The sequence below is a fragment of the Podarcis erhardii genome (assembly GCF_964252035.2).
Source record: "Podarcis erhardii genome assembly, chromosome: 2".
NCBI lineage: Eukaryota > Metazoa > Chordata > Lepidosauria > Squamata > Lacertidae > Podarcis > Podarcis erhardii.
This window is the reverse complement of record NC_138498.1, coordinates 61,534,561-61,551,282: the sequence shown is the minus strand read 5'-3', so window position 1 is coordinate 61,551,282 and position 16,722 is coordinate 61,534,561. Positions and strand designations below refer to the sequence as shown.

General features: G+C 38.9%; 1 protein-coding gene across 7 annotated transcripts in view; it reads left to right on the top strand.

The window, feature by feature from the left end:
* FAM13B (family with sequence similarity 13 member B) overlaps positions 1-16,722 on the top strand; it is a 53,484-nt gene that overhangs the window by 25,980 nt on the left and 10,782 nt on the right. For 5 of the 7 annotated variants that reach the window (XM_081850317.1, XM_081850321.1, XM_081850318.1 and 2 more), the window contains 8 exons: positions 2,226-2,267; positions 3,555-3,701; positions 4,409-4,535; positions 7,179-7,243; positions 8,213-8,267; positions 8,602-8,749; positions 11,278-11,343; positions 12,696-12,903. In XM_081850317.1, the coding sequence (XP_081706443.1) occupies positions 2,226-2,267; positions 3,555-3,701; positions 4,409-4,535; positions 7,179-7,243; positions 8,213-8,267; positions 8,602-8,749; positions 11,278-11,343; positions 12,696-12,903 (858 nt within the window). The remainder of the gene's footprint in view (positions 1-2,225; positions 2,268-3,554; positions 3,702-4,408; positions 4,536-7,178; positions 7,244-8,212; positions 8,268-8,601; positions 8,750-11,277; positions 11,344-12,695; positions 12,904-16,722) is intronic. The other 2 variants (XM_081850320.1, XM_081850323.1) reach the window with 2 other exon arrangements.

The following is a 16,722-nucleotide window of genomic DNA, read 5'->3' as shown; positions in this document are numbered from 1 at the left end:
CTACATGAAAGTAAGCTCTATTCAATTCAGTGGGACTGACTTCTGCATAAGAAAACATTTGTAGGATTTATAGTTAGGAGGTGCAGGGAGAGATGGAACCTAAGCTATAAACATTTATGTATTACACTCCTGAATTTTACTAATTATCTCATTTATTAAAGACACAACAGCTAAGACATGCTCTTCAAGTCCTCTGGTAACATACCCCCTCCACCAATTGTTGAGGGCTATATCCAGCAAAATTGTCCCATGTCCAAGCTCCCTCTGGACTTAAATCTTAAATATGGCAAAATGCCATTTTTTAAGATTCTGCCTCCTGTTACTGCTAGGTAGCACAACCTAACAAGTGTGACCTGCGACAAAATATTGCACCATAGAGTGCCCTTCACCCATGCCATGCCCCCCACTTCCGACAGCAATCAATTACCATTCCATTCTCACTAGATTTTCATTCTTGTTGGGCTGTTTTTGATACCCCCCTCTTAAGTTCTTTTTTTAAGATCTTTTATTTTTCTGCACGTCTTTGGGGTTGCTCTGAGCCTACCTCCCTCTCATGTGGATGATACTGTTGTGGTTATATAAGAACGCACCCTCAGAAAAGAATTCATTCTTTGTATAGTGAATGAAGACAATAAGTGTGGATAACACACCGACTCTTCTTTTTTGAAAAAAATTAATTTTAAAAGAAAGGTTATACAAAATTCTGCAAAATAGTGTTATCAAACAGTATCTGATGATAATATGTGTAGTCCACATACAATTACTGATCACTGTGACACAAAACCAGCCTTAAAATAAAACCAAAGTAAAACCACAGGTAGGTGAATGTGTGGAAGGTAGTGACTTGAACTATTTATTATAGTATGGACACAATGGTTAAATATGAGACAGGGTTACAAAACATGGACCCTATTATTCCAAGGGAATTAAAGTGACTCAACACTGGAATGCTTTTTTTACAGTATTTGTTTGTAAGCTGGGGGTGGGGTGCTCGGTCACTGAACCTTCTGACCAGTAGTAGCTCATCTCTTTTGAAAGACATGAGATGATGCCTTATTGCAGGCATCCCCAAACTCGGCCCTCCAGCTGTTTTGGGACTACAACTCCCATCGTCCCTAGCTAACAGGATCAGTGGTCAGGGATGATGGGAATTGTAGTCCCAAAACTTTCTCCCCCTAGCTCTTCATACTTCTCAGTGGCACATGGCCAGTATTAAGATAGTTGTGAGACCAATGATCTGAATGTGACCTGGCTGGGATTGCTGCCATATGGACAGTCTTAATGACTTTGATCTGGTATTCTGCTACCATTTAATTAGTTGCATCAATTCACCTCACCATATATTAGGCCACATTTTTAGAACCCCTGTTTTAGGGGATTGAGTTGCATGTTTGTTGTGGAACTCCCAAGTCACCAAAGGCTGAGACTGCCTCTATATCTCCCCCCCCCAATGTAGGCATGAGGTATAAAAGATTGTGGTGGTGGTGGTGATGATAATGATGTATATTTCTACCATGCAGTAAATGGATTGGGCCCTTCATGCCATTTTATATTCCCATCACAATCTAAGATTTTGCCAAGAAAACTCTCACTGAGTCCCGTCAGGGGAAAAGGCATGGTATAAATACCCCAGGAATAATTATGTTCTGATTCCTATCTTAGTCTAGGAGGTCTGCTTTCTATCAGTCTACTTAAAAATGAAGAACAAAACTCTACATTCTTAATTAAGCCTCTTAATTTTTACGAGAAAACCCCTTAAAGACCATCAAATCATAGGTCAGCTCTCTGTCTATAGATTTGTTCTGTGAGGTTTTGATATCACTGTTGTCAACCTATGTTAAACCCATGAAGATCCATGAGGATCTGTATTTTCAGTAAATGTTTTTGTGGTGCTGGCAAGCTCTGGACCTGTAGACCCTGTGTAAAATCAGACAAATTCAGAAGGGATGCATTCTAATTCTGACCTTTACCCACACCCTATGGCAAAGTGTGCACTTTCTTTCTGGCTGGGAGAGGGAGGCAGACAAGCAGCCAGAGGGGGTGGTGACCTTAGTGTACTCCAAATGTGACCATGGGCCCAAAAAGGTTGGTGACACCTGATTTATATTTTTTAAAGATAGAATATGTACAATTCTGAAAAATGCCATTAGGTTTAATCCAGAACCCCTGTTTGATGTTGAAATGTTACGTGGCAAAGGGAGACCATTATTTCTCTTTCATTTCAGTGCTCATCTCTCTCCCTTAAGCATCTTGCCAGCCTCTGCAGAGTAAGTATAAATTCCCAAAAGGAATCGAAAATACTCTTAATTGGACTATGTTCTGTTATGGAAGCGTTGCACTGTTTGTGCATTAGTTTATTCAGTATAGAGAGACACCTATAGCTAAGAACTGAATGGCTACTTAAAGTCCGTATATTAAATCCCCCCTCCGTATTTCTTGATTCTCCAGATAACCCTACTTATTCACTACCTTTTCTAACATTCCATAACCTTTTAGTTATTTCCCCCTCCACCCTCCTTTTTTATTACTCTATTGCACCTTTTTCTTTTAAGCCTCTATATGCCACAATATGTCATGTGCTTATTTCTCAGCCTAGGTTTCCAGCTTCAGCTGTGCCATCATGCGTCTCCTCCTTGCTTCACTTCTGAGCACTCTTGCCTCTGTTTTCTCTTATTTTGCCAGTGTTGACTCTCTATGTACCATTTCGAAACATTTCTTCCTACCTAATTGACCATTCAGTTCCACACTAACTGCACGGTTATGTTGCTGATACCTTTACTCTGAGCCCTCAAGAGATTTCACAACATAACAACACCTGAGCCCAACGACCAAGGTGGTTTGTGGCAACAGGCATATTTTGAGTGAACTTGAGTCCATGTTGCTAATTTTACAAGTAGCATTATTGGGTTAGATGTAGCTGACAGTTTTAGAATAAAAAACATATAAGTAGGCAGATGTCCATATTAAAATTGACACCCACCTCTCATCTGCGTTAGGAAACCTAACCAGTGTTAACCAGGAAAGTCCTGAAACAATAGAACCTTAAGCTGGAGTGTATGCGTTATAGAAAGCCCAGCTGGCCAGAAATCTAGAAACCAATCTATTGGATATCTAATGCATAAGAGACTTAGTTATGTGAGTTATACTACCTTCTTAATGTCTAGTAGAGTAGGTTTTCATATGACTTAAAATACCCAAATGACACCACAATGTGGTGGTAAATATCCTCTTGACAATCTAATGAATAATCTGTTGAGAATATATTTTGGATTTACTATTTGATAGCTGTGTTTGTTACTTGCCCGAGCTCTTTAGATGAGTAGTCTTGCAAAAAGTTAATACAATGCAGTTTTAAGTAAATGGATTATAGTGAATTGAAAGATGTGACGGTGTGTGTGTGTGTGTGTGCGTGCACGCACATGAGTGCTGCGCACTCCTTTTTCAAGTCTGCTTTATTTTTTTGTGCTCTGCCTTCTTGGTACAGAATTGGGAAATGAGAATATACTATGTGGATAAATTAGATTGCTACTAAAACATAACTTCTTTTTTAAAAGCATCTTGGAAAGAACAATTAGAGCAGCTGTGGAACAACATCTCTTTGATCTGCAGAGCAGCATAGATCAAGATCTCAAGAATTTACACCACCACCAAATGGTGTGCCAAGAAGCAAATATTAAGGGGGATGAAGGATCTAACAACCAGTAAGCTGACATTTTACTACTGGATTATATTTTACTGTTATATGTTACTATTTTTTTTATAGCAACATCATGTTATATAAACTGGCGGTAAGTGAGTAAATAAAAATACAACTGTTACGCGGCAGAGCAATATTTTGGCCTTTTGTGTAACTAAGCTCTGTGTTATAAGTATTGCCACTGCTGATCCGAACAACTTAGTAGTTGAATTTCCTTGATTACTGTGTGAAGGCAGCCCTGGAAGCCTATTCCATTATCTGCTGTCTGTGCGTGTACTTGACAGGAGCAATACAGGTTTCCCCCAAGAGCGATACCTGTAACCGGTGCTTTTTTGTGGGGGGATGCAGGGGTACGCATACCCCTTAATATTTTGTTAATGTTTGTACTTTTGCCCATTTACTGTATTTATTTTTCTCAATTTGAACTTTAAAATGGTGATTTTCTTGAGTCAAAATGAGAGTAGGCATAAACATTTTTAAAGGAAAAAAGCACTACCTGTAACTAATAGTAAATTAAGAATTGTGCCAGAGGAGACAATTTAGATATATCAATGATCCTTTAAATAACCCCTCCCCCCCCCCCGAAAGTAGTTTGACTTGTGAACGTCTTCTAACCTAATTGTACCCCAGGATTTTCCCAGCATTATTATTTTTTCACTTCTAATAATTGCAGCGTTTTTAAATATATATATATATTTGTTTTGATATTAGGGATGATAATGAAAAGAATATTACTAAAGATGGTGAGAATCTTGGTGACTGCTCTGAAGCTGTGGATTGCACTAATTTAGACAATGAAGTTATGCAGCCTGTGTCTGAGGAAAAGGAAAATTATCAGGTAATGTAGCACAGAAGCATGCTTTGTGCATCTTATATCACAATATTCTGTGGAATTTGCTTCTTAGTAAATGTGCATAGAACTATACTGCACATGTTTTTTAGCAACATTGGAAAAAGTAGGTGTCCTGAACCTATATTTTGTTCAACTCCACCCAATAAGCTATTTTATTTGTTTTTGTTTGTAACTTGCAGTTTTGATATCCCATCTACTAACCAAAGTTCTTGCAGTGGCAGTACAGTAGAAGTACTCGATTTTATTTCCCTAGGTTCTCCAGTTTATTTCTTGGAAAATTTACTTAAAGCTTCATGCTTTGCCAAGTGCAAGGGGGTTCTTTTTCAGGGTTTTCAGAGGTAAACATGGGTTGTGAGGAAGTCTAAGATTTATGGCAATTTATTCATAAGAGTTAATGGCAAAACAAGCAAGCAGATAACACTCCCATTCATCTGCTTAGAGCTCCAAAGATACAGCAGCGGAAAGACCCCAAGCTAGCCGAGGGGTCATGCAGTACCCATGCTGGCTTTCAGGCTTGCGCCAAAGCTCACTTCTTGGGTCAGACTTCAGGGTTTTTATCCTATCTGTCCTAAGTCACCTGGCACGAGGTGCGATTGTTTAACTTTCCAGACCTAGCACCATGGGTCTTATGGTCTGGGTATGTGCCATCAGACAAACCAACAGCTAAGCCATGAAATTAACTCTGAGGTTCTTTTGATGTACCACAGCTGTATTATCTCTAATCAGGGGATGCTCCCCACATTAGCACTTCAGTCTGGGAAAGAAGACAAGTCAGCATGATTCAGCAATAACGTCACCTGCTACCAGCCTAGAGGCTAAGAAAAAGAGAGTGCCTGTTCTCTGGTAGCCTCTATGATGACATGAAGGACTAATTGTGCCAGGCCAACCATGTCTCCTCAAAATACCACGGATCTTCCGGTGTATTTCCACTACACTTCATGAACTTCAAAAAATGGAAGCTTGGCATGAAACAAGCTTCTCAGCTCCTTTCATTTGCTCATTTGTAGTGTATATTCACAAATATTTTTCACCTTTTCACTTGTTGCAGAAAATGGTGGAAACTGAGGCAAGTGAAAAGCATTAGGAACTGGAAGCTTTGTTCTGTAGTGTTGTTTCGCTGTGGTTGGCAAAATGATTACACTCTTGTACCAAATAGTTGCAAATGTACTGTATTTTGAAATATTTGAAAGTTAATTTTCCACATCAAGGTTATACAGTATTTGGACAATCATAATTATTGTGACAGGAACAAATGTAGCCTTCCCTTGGGATCTCACAACCCCACTCCCTCGCTTTCAACATGACCATGAAGAGGAGAAGCTTTGGCTTCTGTTTTTTTATTTAACCACAGCTTGTTGTGTCATCCAAATTCAATAAATTTGTAAATTATAACAATGGTTTGTTTGAAACAATAAAGCCCAAATATTGCTCTGCATAACAGAATGTTTCTCTCCAGATTCTTTAAGCTCTCTCTCTCGACCCCCCATATATTTTTACATTGAGCTCATCATATTGCACAGTTAGCACCTTCACAAGGAATACTCACAAACTGAATCAATGTAGGATCTCGGCACTGGACATAAGTTCCACATAGATAGTCCAGAACCCACAAAAATAGGGGGAAACAAATTATATCGAGTTGTTGTTTTTGTGTCATCAATGTATATGAAACCTCACAAAGGAGAAGATAGGTTCTTGCCAAAAGGGGCTTGAAGTTTAGATACTGACACAAGAGACATAGCAGAGGAAAAGGAGAGAAATAGAATCAAGAGTCAAAAGAGGAAGATCATTTAGATGTAAACAGCCTGAAGCCTGCTCAGTCCCTTTGGAGGGATTTGAGGGGTGCAGTTGGGAGGCTGCATTAGCAATCTGGACAGCTGCTTGGCGCTGAATTTGGTAGGATGTATGAAATCCTTAATCACTTTTCAAAATGTCAACAGGGACTGAACAAGCTGTGATAAGTTTAGTTTAGGCTACTGGCAGTTCTAGCTACACCTCTGAAAAAGAAATACTTCATGATTCTCAGCAGTTTCCAACTTGTTATATGTAGTTGGGATTAGGGAGCTTAGAAAATGCATTATAGCAGAAATAAGTGTTGTCAGTAAAATTCACATCTATAAATCTGATATTGTTACTACTGAGTAAAAGTATGTGTTCCTCTGTTGTTGCTTTACATAGTATGAGTGCTTGCTGCCAGCAGCAAGCATCTCATTTTATCCTTGTCGCTGCTTTATTTAGTAACAAGGATTAATTGTACCTTTTAGTGTGTCCAACTGATGAGTCATTTTACATAAGCTGAGGACAAGTCCTCATCATGTTTGTCATTATTGTTTTGTTCAGATCTCTGGGCCTCAAATCTGCAATTAATATGTGTCAGTAGCCCCTTATGAAAAAATCTGTTTTCTAGATATAAGAAGAGGGCTAAAAATGAACAGTCTATTTGTGTTATATTAATGTTTTCTAATAAATTGTGGTTTGGCCACATTTGTACAAAGTTAAGGAACTGAATGTATATTCAGGTCGACCACACATAAAACCTTAAGTTTGGTTTATTTATTTATTTTTAAATAAGATGTGGGTGTTTCAGTCTGAAGTATCATGCTGAAGTCTGTGTTTTTTCCTAAATAGGAAGCAGGCATATTATTGCGGCCATGTGATGGAACAGAAGACGCTAAAGAGTCTGTTGGAGATAAGTATGTATTTTAGTATAAATGAGAGCGTGGGGGGGGGGGATGTAACAGTTTGCATTTCTAGCATCAGCTTTGTGAATGCTGAATAATTTTTGTTCAGATAAAATCTTTTAAAAATTGAGTTATCATCCAGAAGTGATTTGACTGGCATGAGTACTTCTATTTGTTGTTAGAACAATGGAGAAAAATTGGCAGTTATTTTATCCAAGTTTAGACTTTTAAGTCATTTGCTTTTAAAAACAGTGTTGATACTACCAGCACCCTTAGTTTCTATTTTATGTGGACTGCTTAGGTGTCCAAGTTTTTGTGATTATTGTTTTATTAGAGTAGGGAAATGGGAAAGCCAGTCAAGTTAATAATAATTTAATTTAAGCCTATTATCTGGCCTAGCAACCTTTTGCCTTTCTGTTAACTCAGTTCTTGTACTTGCAGTTATTAATGTATCAGAAGGTCTTGTGGCTCTGAACCCAAATGTCTCCTCTAGCCAATTTCCTGCTATACATTCTGGCTCAATTCAGATAAATCATGGTTAAGGAAGTTTAACTATGGTTTCGCATGATGTCTGAATTGACAAACCATGGTTTGCAATCAGTTGACAAACTAGAACTGAAAGCCATTTTTAGTGGGTTTCCAAACCATGGTTTTTGCTAATTATGATTTCACATGACCTCTGAATTGACGAACAATAGCTGTGGCTACTGCTATTGATCCACCTTCCAAGGCTACTACATCTAGAGATGAGAGTGTTGGGCAGATGAAAAATGAAAGCAGACAAGTATCTCTAATTGATCGTTTGCTTGATTGTTTGGAAGCTTAAACTGTTCACTGGGGTTCTGAATCATGATTGGCACAAACCATGGTTTAGTGTGATGTCTGAATTGAGCCTATATGTGTGGTATAAAAGACTAAATTGTCTTCACAGATGCTTTGAAGTAATAATCTGCTCAAACAATAATAAGACTCTGTTTATAGGCAAGATTGTACATCATTTGATGATGGCGACAAAATGACTTCACACGTGATTCTGGTAAGAAATTGCTTCTTTATTTTTCCTTGTAAAGCTAGGCCTTAATGTTAAACATGCTTGCTTACTTAAATGTGCACTCTCCCTAAGAGTCTCGTGTTTCCTTTGTGCCAGAGTGGTTGCTTATGGGGGGGAGGGAGAGACTGTACATAAGTAGTGTGGAGTTCATTGGCATAATGTTTAGTTATATTCACATTCATAGATCTTCTAGACAGAAAAACACTGTGAAATTAATTCAGTGGGTTTTTTATTTTGGGTTTGTTTGTTTTTTGTTGAAGACTGAAACTTGTTAACTCCATTGTAGAGTGATTAGAATAACTGTGATGTTTATTTACAGGGTTTTATTAGCAAAGTTTGTGATCCAAGTGTCAAAAATGAGTTGGAAGAACTGAAAAACAGAAATAACAATGCTCCCGAAGCAACATTGTGTGTCCCTGTACCACATCTTGATTTGAAGAATGTGAATGGTGGTGACAGATGGGAAGGTAATTCTGAATCCTTTGATACTTTTGAAGAACAGAGTAATTCTGAAACTTTTCAGAAGCTTGCATTTGTTTTCCATTAACTTTTGGATGATTTCATAGCATTTTAAGAAATGAACTAGTAGCTGTTTGGAATAAGTGTGAAGAGAAAATAGCTGGCAAGAATGATAGTTACATTTTGGAGGTTGAGGCCGCCATTCAGTTTATCCTAAACATAACCAAAAGCAAAGCAACCTAATGCTTATTCAAGCCCTTAAAAAAGTATTCATATGCTTTTAACATTCCTGTACAACATGTGTGTGCTTCCAGTGAGTCACCTTTTTAGAGTATCTGTCTTGTATAGAACTCTGTATATAGCTGGCATGGCAAGTATACTGTAACCCTCTGGCGAATCCACTACTAAATCTTTAAGCTACAAGGTAGGCGGGGATCATCCTAGAAATTATGCAGTGAATCCTTCATGCCTCTCCAGGTCAAGGATTGGAACAAAGACTGAAGGTTGTCTGTGCCAAGCTCACAGGGTCAAATCAGCAATCACCCCACCACCTTCCCACCATCATTTATTGCCATGGAGCCTAAGAACATAAGAAAAGTCCTGCTGGATCAGAGCAGAAGCCCTTCTAGTTCAGCATCCTGTAATCACAGTAGCCATCCAGGTGCCTATGTGCAGCCCACAAGCAGGACCTGAGCACAACCCTGAGTTCTCCTGAACACAGCAGCAGAAATGGGAGCAGTTTCCCAGATCACTGTGCATATGAGGTGCCTAGAACACCTGAGCCCAAGCAGCAACCAGAGCGGCCATACTCCTTGCCCTCCTATACTGTGGGAAATGAGTGGAAGCTTCCTTGAATGCTGTGCTCCTGAGGTGCCTTGAGTGCCTTGGCCAAGCAGTATTCACACCTCTCTTCTTTCCTTTCCTACAAGAAAGGAGCATGTAGGCCATATAATGGCCAAACCAGCAGGGACTTCGTAGCCACAGTTTTTAACTTTGGTACAAAGTGCAGCCCTAAATGATATACAGTGGCATGTAGTGTTAGTGCTTACTTATGAAGCAAGTACTGCCCTGTTGTATAACAAATTTGAATATTCGTAATTCAACTAACCTCAATATTAATATCAATTTGAGGTATAGATATTAATTGTTTTGTGTATAATTTAAAAATCAACCTGGTGTTCTTATGTGGTATCAGGCATGTAGGGCTATTCTTTTTACACTAATGAGTAAATAAAAATTGTTGGGAGTTTCTTATAGAACGGGAAAGGTGAATACCTGGACACCAGGAACACAGACATGAAACTTTCAGTCTTCGGTTATTTTTTTTGTATTATAAAAAGTATGAATGCTATTGCATCAGATGTAACACCAAGCCATAATTTGGCACTATGAGAATGACCCTGGAAGGAGTCTGGCTTTTGCACTCCCTCTTCTACCTTCTCCAAATACATTTAGAGCAATTAAGGACTTCATTGTTTTCAGCAAACCATATGAAAAACTATGATTTGCACTTGTCCAATAAATTGGTGTTTGATCCTAATTTGCAGAACAAACACAAATGGTTGTTTGCTAGTCTGGATGTAAAGGGAAACTTTATGCTGAAAGCCAGGAATATTGGAAGGAAGGCACACATACCAAACTATGTAGCTGAGCCAGTGTGTGGATGTGTACCAATATTAATCCCAACATGGAATTGCTTCCTACATAGGTGATAGCTTCCATCCCCATTTTTTTCCTGAATCTAAGCATAAGAAGTATACTTTGTGCCCAAATATTTGCTTTAAAGCAACAACAGTCCTTTGTTATGGTAGGAATGTCTGCTTCTCAGGTTGCTTTTAGAAGAAAACATGTGGCAAGTAGGACTTCTTATTCTGTTTGCTGCTGTACTCTGTACCTTCTTTGTGCTCTTGGAAGGTCTTGCATGGTCCTTTGGACCCTGGACTAAATCTGGTCATTCTCTGTTCTCTTGAAATCAATTAGAATTCTAGTATGCTAAACTTTTTATGTTAGACTAGTTGGATTTCCTGTGTAAGCCTGTGGGATCCTGGTCTACTTCATTGGTTTGCAGAGTGAGGCCTGTTTAGTATGTTGTGATTAAAAAAATCTGCTTCAACCAGTATTAACATTTATCATTCTAATTAAACAAATGCATGTGTTGAGTTCACAAATAATTTAATTATTCCCCTGCATTTTGAATTGCTCTTACTGTCTTTAAAAATATGAGCAAAAACTGTCTTGTGTGGAAATCCTCTTCCTTTAAAAACGTGTTTTGCTAAAACATGGGAAAGCATGTGGCTTTTTGTTTGTCAGCTCTGATCCAACCCTTCTGGAAAGGCTTTTAATTAATAAAGGGCCTAATCTTGGGTGGTGCTGGGCACCTTCAACTGTCCCAAATCATTGGGAATGGAGTGCTCACACCTGGCCCGCTCAGTTGGAAGACTTTCCTTGTGCTGTACTTCCTACATGTTATGTATGGTTTGTTCTAACTGTGCGATGTGTTCACTTCAGTATTTTTTGCCATTTTTTCATTTATTAGCACCATGCCCTATCACTTTTCCCCTCATTGATTTCAAAACAATGCATCTGCAGACAGAAGGGGAGGGTAAGTATGGCTCGCCATACATTCAGTTATCTACATTTTTCATGGTTATGGTTGCTTTCAAATTACCCCTTTACCTGCTGCCTTCTGAAGAGCCATAACTTACTTACAGAGGCACATGCCTTGCATGCATCAGGTTCCAGGTTCAGTTAAAGCATTCCAACCAGCAGGGCTGGGAAATACCTCTGCTTGAGACCTTGGAGAGCTGCTACCAGTCAGAGTGATTATTAATCTGCTAGATGGACAACCAATGGTCTGACTCTGCATAGGGCAGCTTAATATGCTTACAACATGAGGACATGCTTGGTTTGTGTTTTTTAAACCTGGCATCTTTTATTTCAAGACGGTGATTCCTTAAAGGCATTTTTGTACTCGGTGGGAAGCAGGTACAAGTGGGTCAGTCAGCATTTTGTTGTGTTACCATTCCATATTCTTTGAACTTAGCATTCAAGTAGAAGAATTGCACTGGAAATTATGGTGACTATACTTATCCTGATAGAAGCTAAGCAGACAGCTAAAAAGCCCTTAAGAGAGATGTAGATACAATTTTTTTAAGGGACATCAGCAAGGATTTTATTTCCTGGGATCCCTTACTTAATCTTTGTTCCTTTAAAGCAGAAATTGTTTTATGAAACATATCAACAAATCATTTCCCCCCTCAAATTTGGAATTTTATTCTGTTCTTTTTTTCATGTTTGAAAACAATTTATGCTCCTTCAGCATCGCTCTAAGACTAGTGAACTAATCCTATATATCAACACATGAAGGAAGTCAGAACTTTTTATATACTGAAGCATAGTTGATTTTGTTTTGTTTTCTAACAGTACAGTCCTATACATGTCTACTTAGAGGTAAGCCCTGTTGAGTTTAATGGGACTTTCTCTTAGTCAAGCATATATAGGATTGCAACCTAAGAGTTGTAAAAGATTGTATTCATTATCTTTATGTAGATGGATCCATGCACTTAATGTTGCACTTGAACTATTTCAGTGTGCCTTTTATTGCTTTTACAGAAAATATCTGCTGCCAGTGGATTAAACATCCCACTGGCTTTGTTGTGTTGCCTAAAATGCACACTGTATATAATTTGTTGTGCAGAATTGTACAACTTTTTAAAGTAATGCATGCTGACTATTTAGAAAAATGCGTAAGTTGTATACACTCATGAATATTGTTGTATATGTATTTTGGGTGTATTGGGCTATTTCTTTTTTGTTTGCTTTATGACATGTAGCTTTCCAGTGCATTTCACTATTCATTTTGTGTATAAGCATACCATTTAATGCACACTTGGTTTTCTTGTGACCCTATAATACCTAAGTGCCATTTGCTTTTTATTTCATTGTCTTTTGTAGAGCCGTTTCCTGCTTTTAAATCTTGGCAGGAAGAGAGTGAATCTGGAGAAGCTCAGCTTTCTCCACAAGCTGGAAGAATGAATCATCCTCTGGAAGAAGACAGTCATCCCATATTGTCACATCGGAGTTTGGATTTTGGACAAAGCCAGCGTTTTCTGCATGATCCAGAAAAAGCAGATTCTTCATCTAAAGCGCTTTCTTTTGTTAGGTAGGTAGTTAATGCTCACAACTAAGCTACACAAGATCAAATTCTGATGTTTGGAGTCAGTTCTCTTTAGAAAAGAGGTGTTTTGGTGTAAAAGCTGAGATAGAATTGTAGCGTTAGAAGGGACCCCAAGTGTCATCTAGTCCATCTTCCGGCATTGCAGACTTGGGAGACTTCTGTACCTAGTATGTAGAAATCTCAAACCTGATTTTAATTTGGATCCATTGAATATGCTCATTGCTCATTGAAATCTAGTCAGGACTAATTTAAGCCCTACTGGATCCAGTGGGTCTAGTCAAAGTTGTAACTACAAGGAAAGGTTAGAGCGTTTTGGTCTTTTTCATTGAGAAGTAAGGTGGGATACAATAGAGGTGTATAAGATAACATGGGGTGGTCTTCATCTAATCTGTCATTGCAAAGCCTGTACAAGGGAGTTTGCTTGTGCAGTGGAGTTTCCCCCCTCCCACCTCTGGAATTGGCCTGGGGGGTGTCAGGAGAACTCCTGGAACAGCACATTGAGGAAAGGAGAGGGGCTGATCGATCATTCCATCAGGCAGGCAGCAGTTCACCATAGAGCAACATTGAATTCCACCCGAAGTGCACAGAAAGTGGATATTGAAGATGTTTTTCATCTTCTCTCATAATACTAATATGCAGGTCCATCCTGTACCTCTTTATATGGTGCATAAACTATGTATTTTGCTGCCAACTTGGATGGCTTTAAAAGGGATTAGACAAATTTATAAATTTGATAATAAGGCTATCAGTGGCTACTAACTATGATGGCTTTATTCCCCCCAGGGAAGGCATCATGCCTCTGAGTACTTGCAGCTGAGAATCGCAAATGGGGAGAGTGCTGCTGCAGGCAGGTCCTCCTTTTCAGCTTCCCATAGACATTTGGTTGGCCACTGTGAGAACAGGATGCTGGACTTGATGGGCTTTGGCCTGATCCAGCAGAGCTGGTCTTCTGTTCATAACTAAGTCTGGATCCAATCCATTTATGCTTAAACTACATGGTCATTGTTGTGATGCTATCTAGTCTGACTTTTAGTGTGTATGGATTTCCCACCTGTTTCCAGCTAACGTAAAGCAAATTTAACACTGTGGTTGGAGAGAGAGGCAGAGTATACTGAACCTGCCCATAATAGGCAAAATGTTATATCATTTTAATGATGGAGACTTGCCCTGCCCTGAGTTCTGATTCATGTTAGTTATTGAGCATTGTTATACAATAATACTTTTCTGGTTATGAAAATTATACATAAACCAACCATTGTCACTACAAAGATTTTTCAATTTTTTCTGAAGTGGAAGAACAATGAGTGGAAAGCATACTGAGTCAAAGCTTTAAGCCTCATGTGGGCCTGAACCATCTTCTTGCCACAAGCTTTCTTCGCTCTACAATGCTACAACTGACTTCAGTACTCCTAAACATGTTTATAGCTGCAAAAAGTGTTAAGGGTTGTGGCTAGCACTGCTGTTGCATGAATGGAACAGACTTACACTCACACATTGGGATTTGCCCTTTTCCTCCCCATTGTCGTCTTCAAAACCATCTCCAGACAGGGGGACCCCTGCAGCAAATTTTGGTGATGAATTGGGGTGGCGGAGAGAAATTTAGATATAGTCCATAGTGTTGAACTTACTGAGCACTGGTTGTTTCCTAACATGTCAGCTTTTCTTTTCTTTTCTTTTCTTTTCTTTTCTTTTCTTTTCTTTTCTTTTCCTTTTCCAGTGTTAGCTAAACTATTTGTCATTCTCAAGATCTCATTTCCCTGTGTACTTGTATATTTCACTACCATTCTTCACTGCTTCTTAAGCACATTTGTTGGAGCCAGGCAGACCTTAGACCTATAGCACCTATATCTGTAGAGCCTTCATCTTGGTGTTTACAACAATAAGGTCCCTTGACTTTAATTAAAATGGAAATTGGTTGGTTTTGTCTCAGAGCAGTAGAGGTCTGGGAAAATCTATGGAGAAATGGTGATGTCCATTTGTTTTTCTTTTTTAAATGCATAGTTGTTACTCATTTTGCTAAGCAGGTGCTAGGGAATTCAGGCTTCGGAGATCTTGCACGATGATACACTTGTTCTATATCTTTTTCTCTACTGCCTTTTACTTTTGACCCCATGCCAATATGTCTTCTGAGACTATGTTTAACAATGTGTACTTTGCATAAGTATGGACCACCTGACATCTGTCTCCCATTTTCTACACAACCTTTGACTCAAACCTTGTCAGGTCCCCCTCCCCCCGTATTAACAAAATACTTGGAGCTTATGTCTCATATGGTACCATGGTGCATGGAGCGGTATTTGTGTTGTTCAGTAAGAAATAACTTCTTGAATCTGCCTGGATCACAGCATGTCATCAGTTGTCCAAATTTGTGACTTCTTTTCCAAAACATCAATTTAAAATAGTACTACTTTCACTTCCCTGGACTTAACTGCCCCTGGCTGCAGAAAATCTTGTTTCATCCTATGTTGTAGGCACCAGATGAGTCTTTGGTACATTTAGAGTTGTTACCATCTTGATCCTGAGATCATCACAAATCATGGTATGATTAGCAGTGACATTTTTCTTCAAGTGCCTATTCATTAGATTCATAGGTATCCTATTGCTGGTTATTTTATGATTATTTAATTTCTGTACTGCTTCATATATTTAAAATATCTCTAAGCGGTTTACAGACAACTGAAGCAACAACAGACAACTTAAACAAATTGTTAGAAAAACAGTTACGTATAAAAACATTACATTAACACAGTTACTAATGCATATAAATCAGTATCAGTTCATTTTCCTTCTGACACACCCTCCCTCTCACCCTCTGGGTTTTCACCCAGGGTCCAAACAAACACTCAGCTCACCCACAAAAGTTTCATAGCGAGAAGAGTTCCTAGAAACAGCAGTCGTGACTGTAGTCTCTCACTCTAGCCTTGCTTTTTATGGGTAATCCCAAGGTGAATGATACTTCAGCAGGCTGCCACCAGCTGTGTCCCATTCAGCTGCACTCTCCGCACCCAGTTCTAGGTACAACAGGTTTGTTGAGTTTCCCCAAGGGGTCTGAAGGATCAGTAGAGGGGCACCTCTACTCGCAGCTCTTTCTTTACTCTCTGTTTCAACCTGTGGCTTATCCATTTTGTTTCAGTGTGGCTTTTCTGGCAGCCATAATACCATCTTTGAAGCTAATGATCTGTTCTGATGTTCCATTTCTACAGGTGCATTGGGACAAAATAGTCTTAAGATAGTCATAAGCCTTGGCTTCTCCTTCCTCCTAAAACTGAACTTTGTAACATTCATAATGCTTCGGCATACCTCATAATGAGTAAATAGATACCAGGTGGGCAGACTTGTGCAATAAAGAATTAGTAGCTAAGGTGCATTAGAGAATTTTTTCTTAAGTCTGGAAGGGGAAAAGCTGTACCAAAGGTACAAAACAAACACACGTTTTAGGGAGAAAAACCTCAGTTTTCAGGTTACCCAGTGACAAAAATTTGTATATTTATATGCATATCTTCATGGTTCTGAGACGAGTGATACTTATTTCTTTCTTTTTTGCTTGCTTCCTATTTTTATGAGCTTCCAATGTTTTCACTTTTCAAGTGCACCATTTGAATTTGAGACTGTAAAGGGAGATTAACTTTTTCTGGCAGAATATTGATCAGAATATTAAGAGGGCAAAATAGGAAGAGTGAATTGTTGACAACACTGAGGTAAAATTTGTGCTACTCAAGAGGTTCCAACCCCTCCTGAGTCAATTTGGGAGGGTGTGTGGCGAAGGGGGGAAAGCCTCATTCCTCTAGTGGAAGTCCTTGTGCA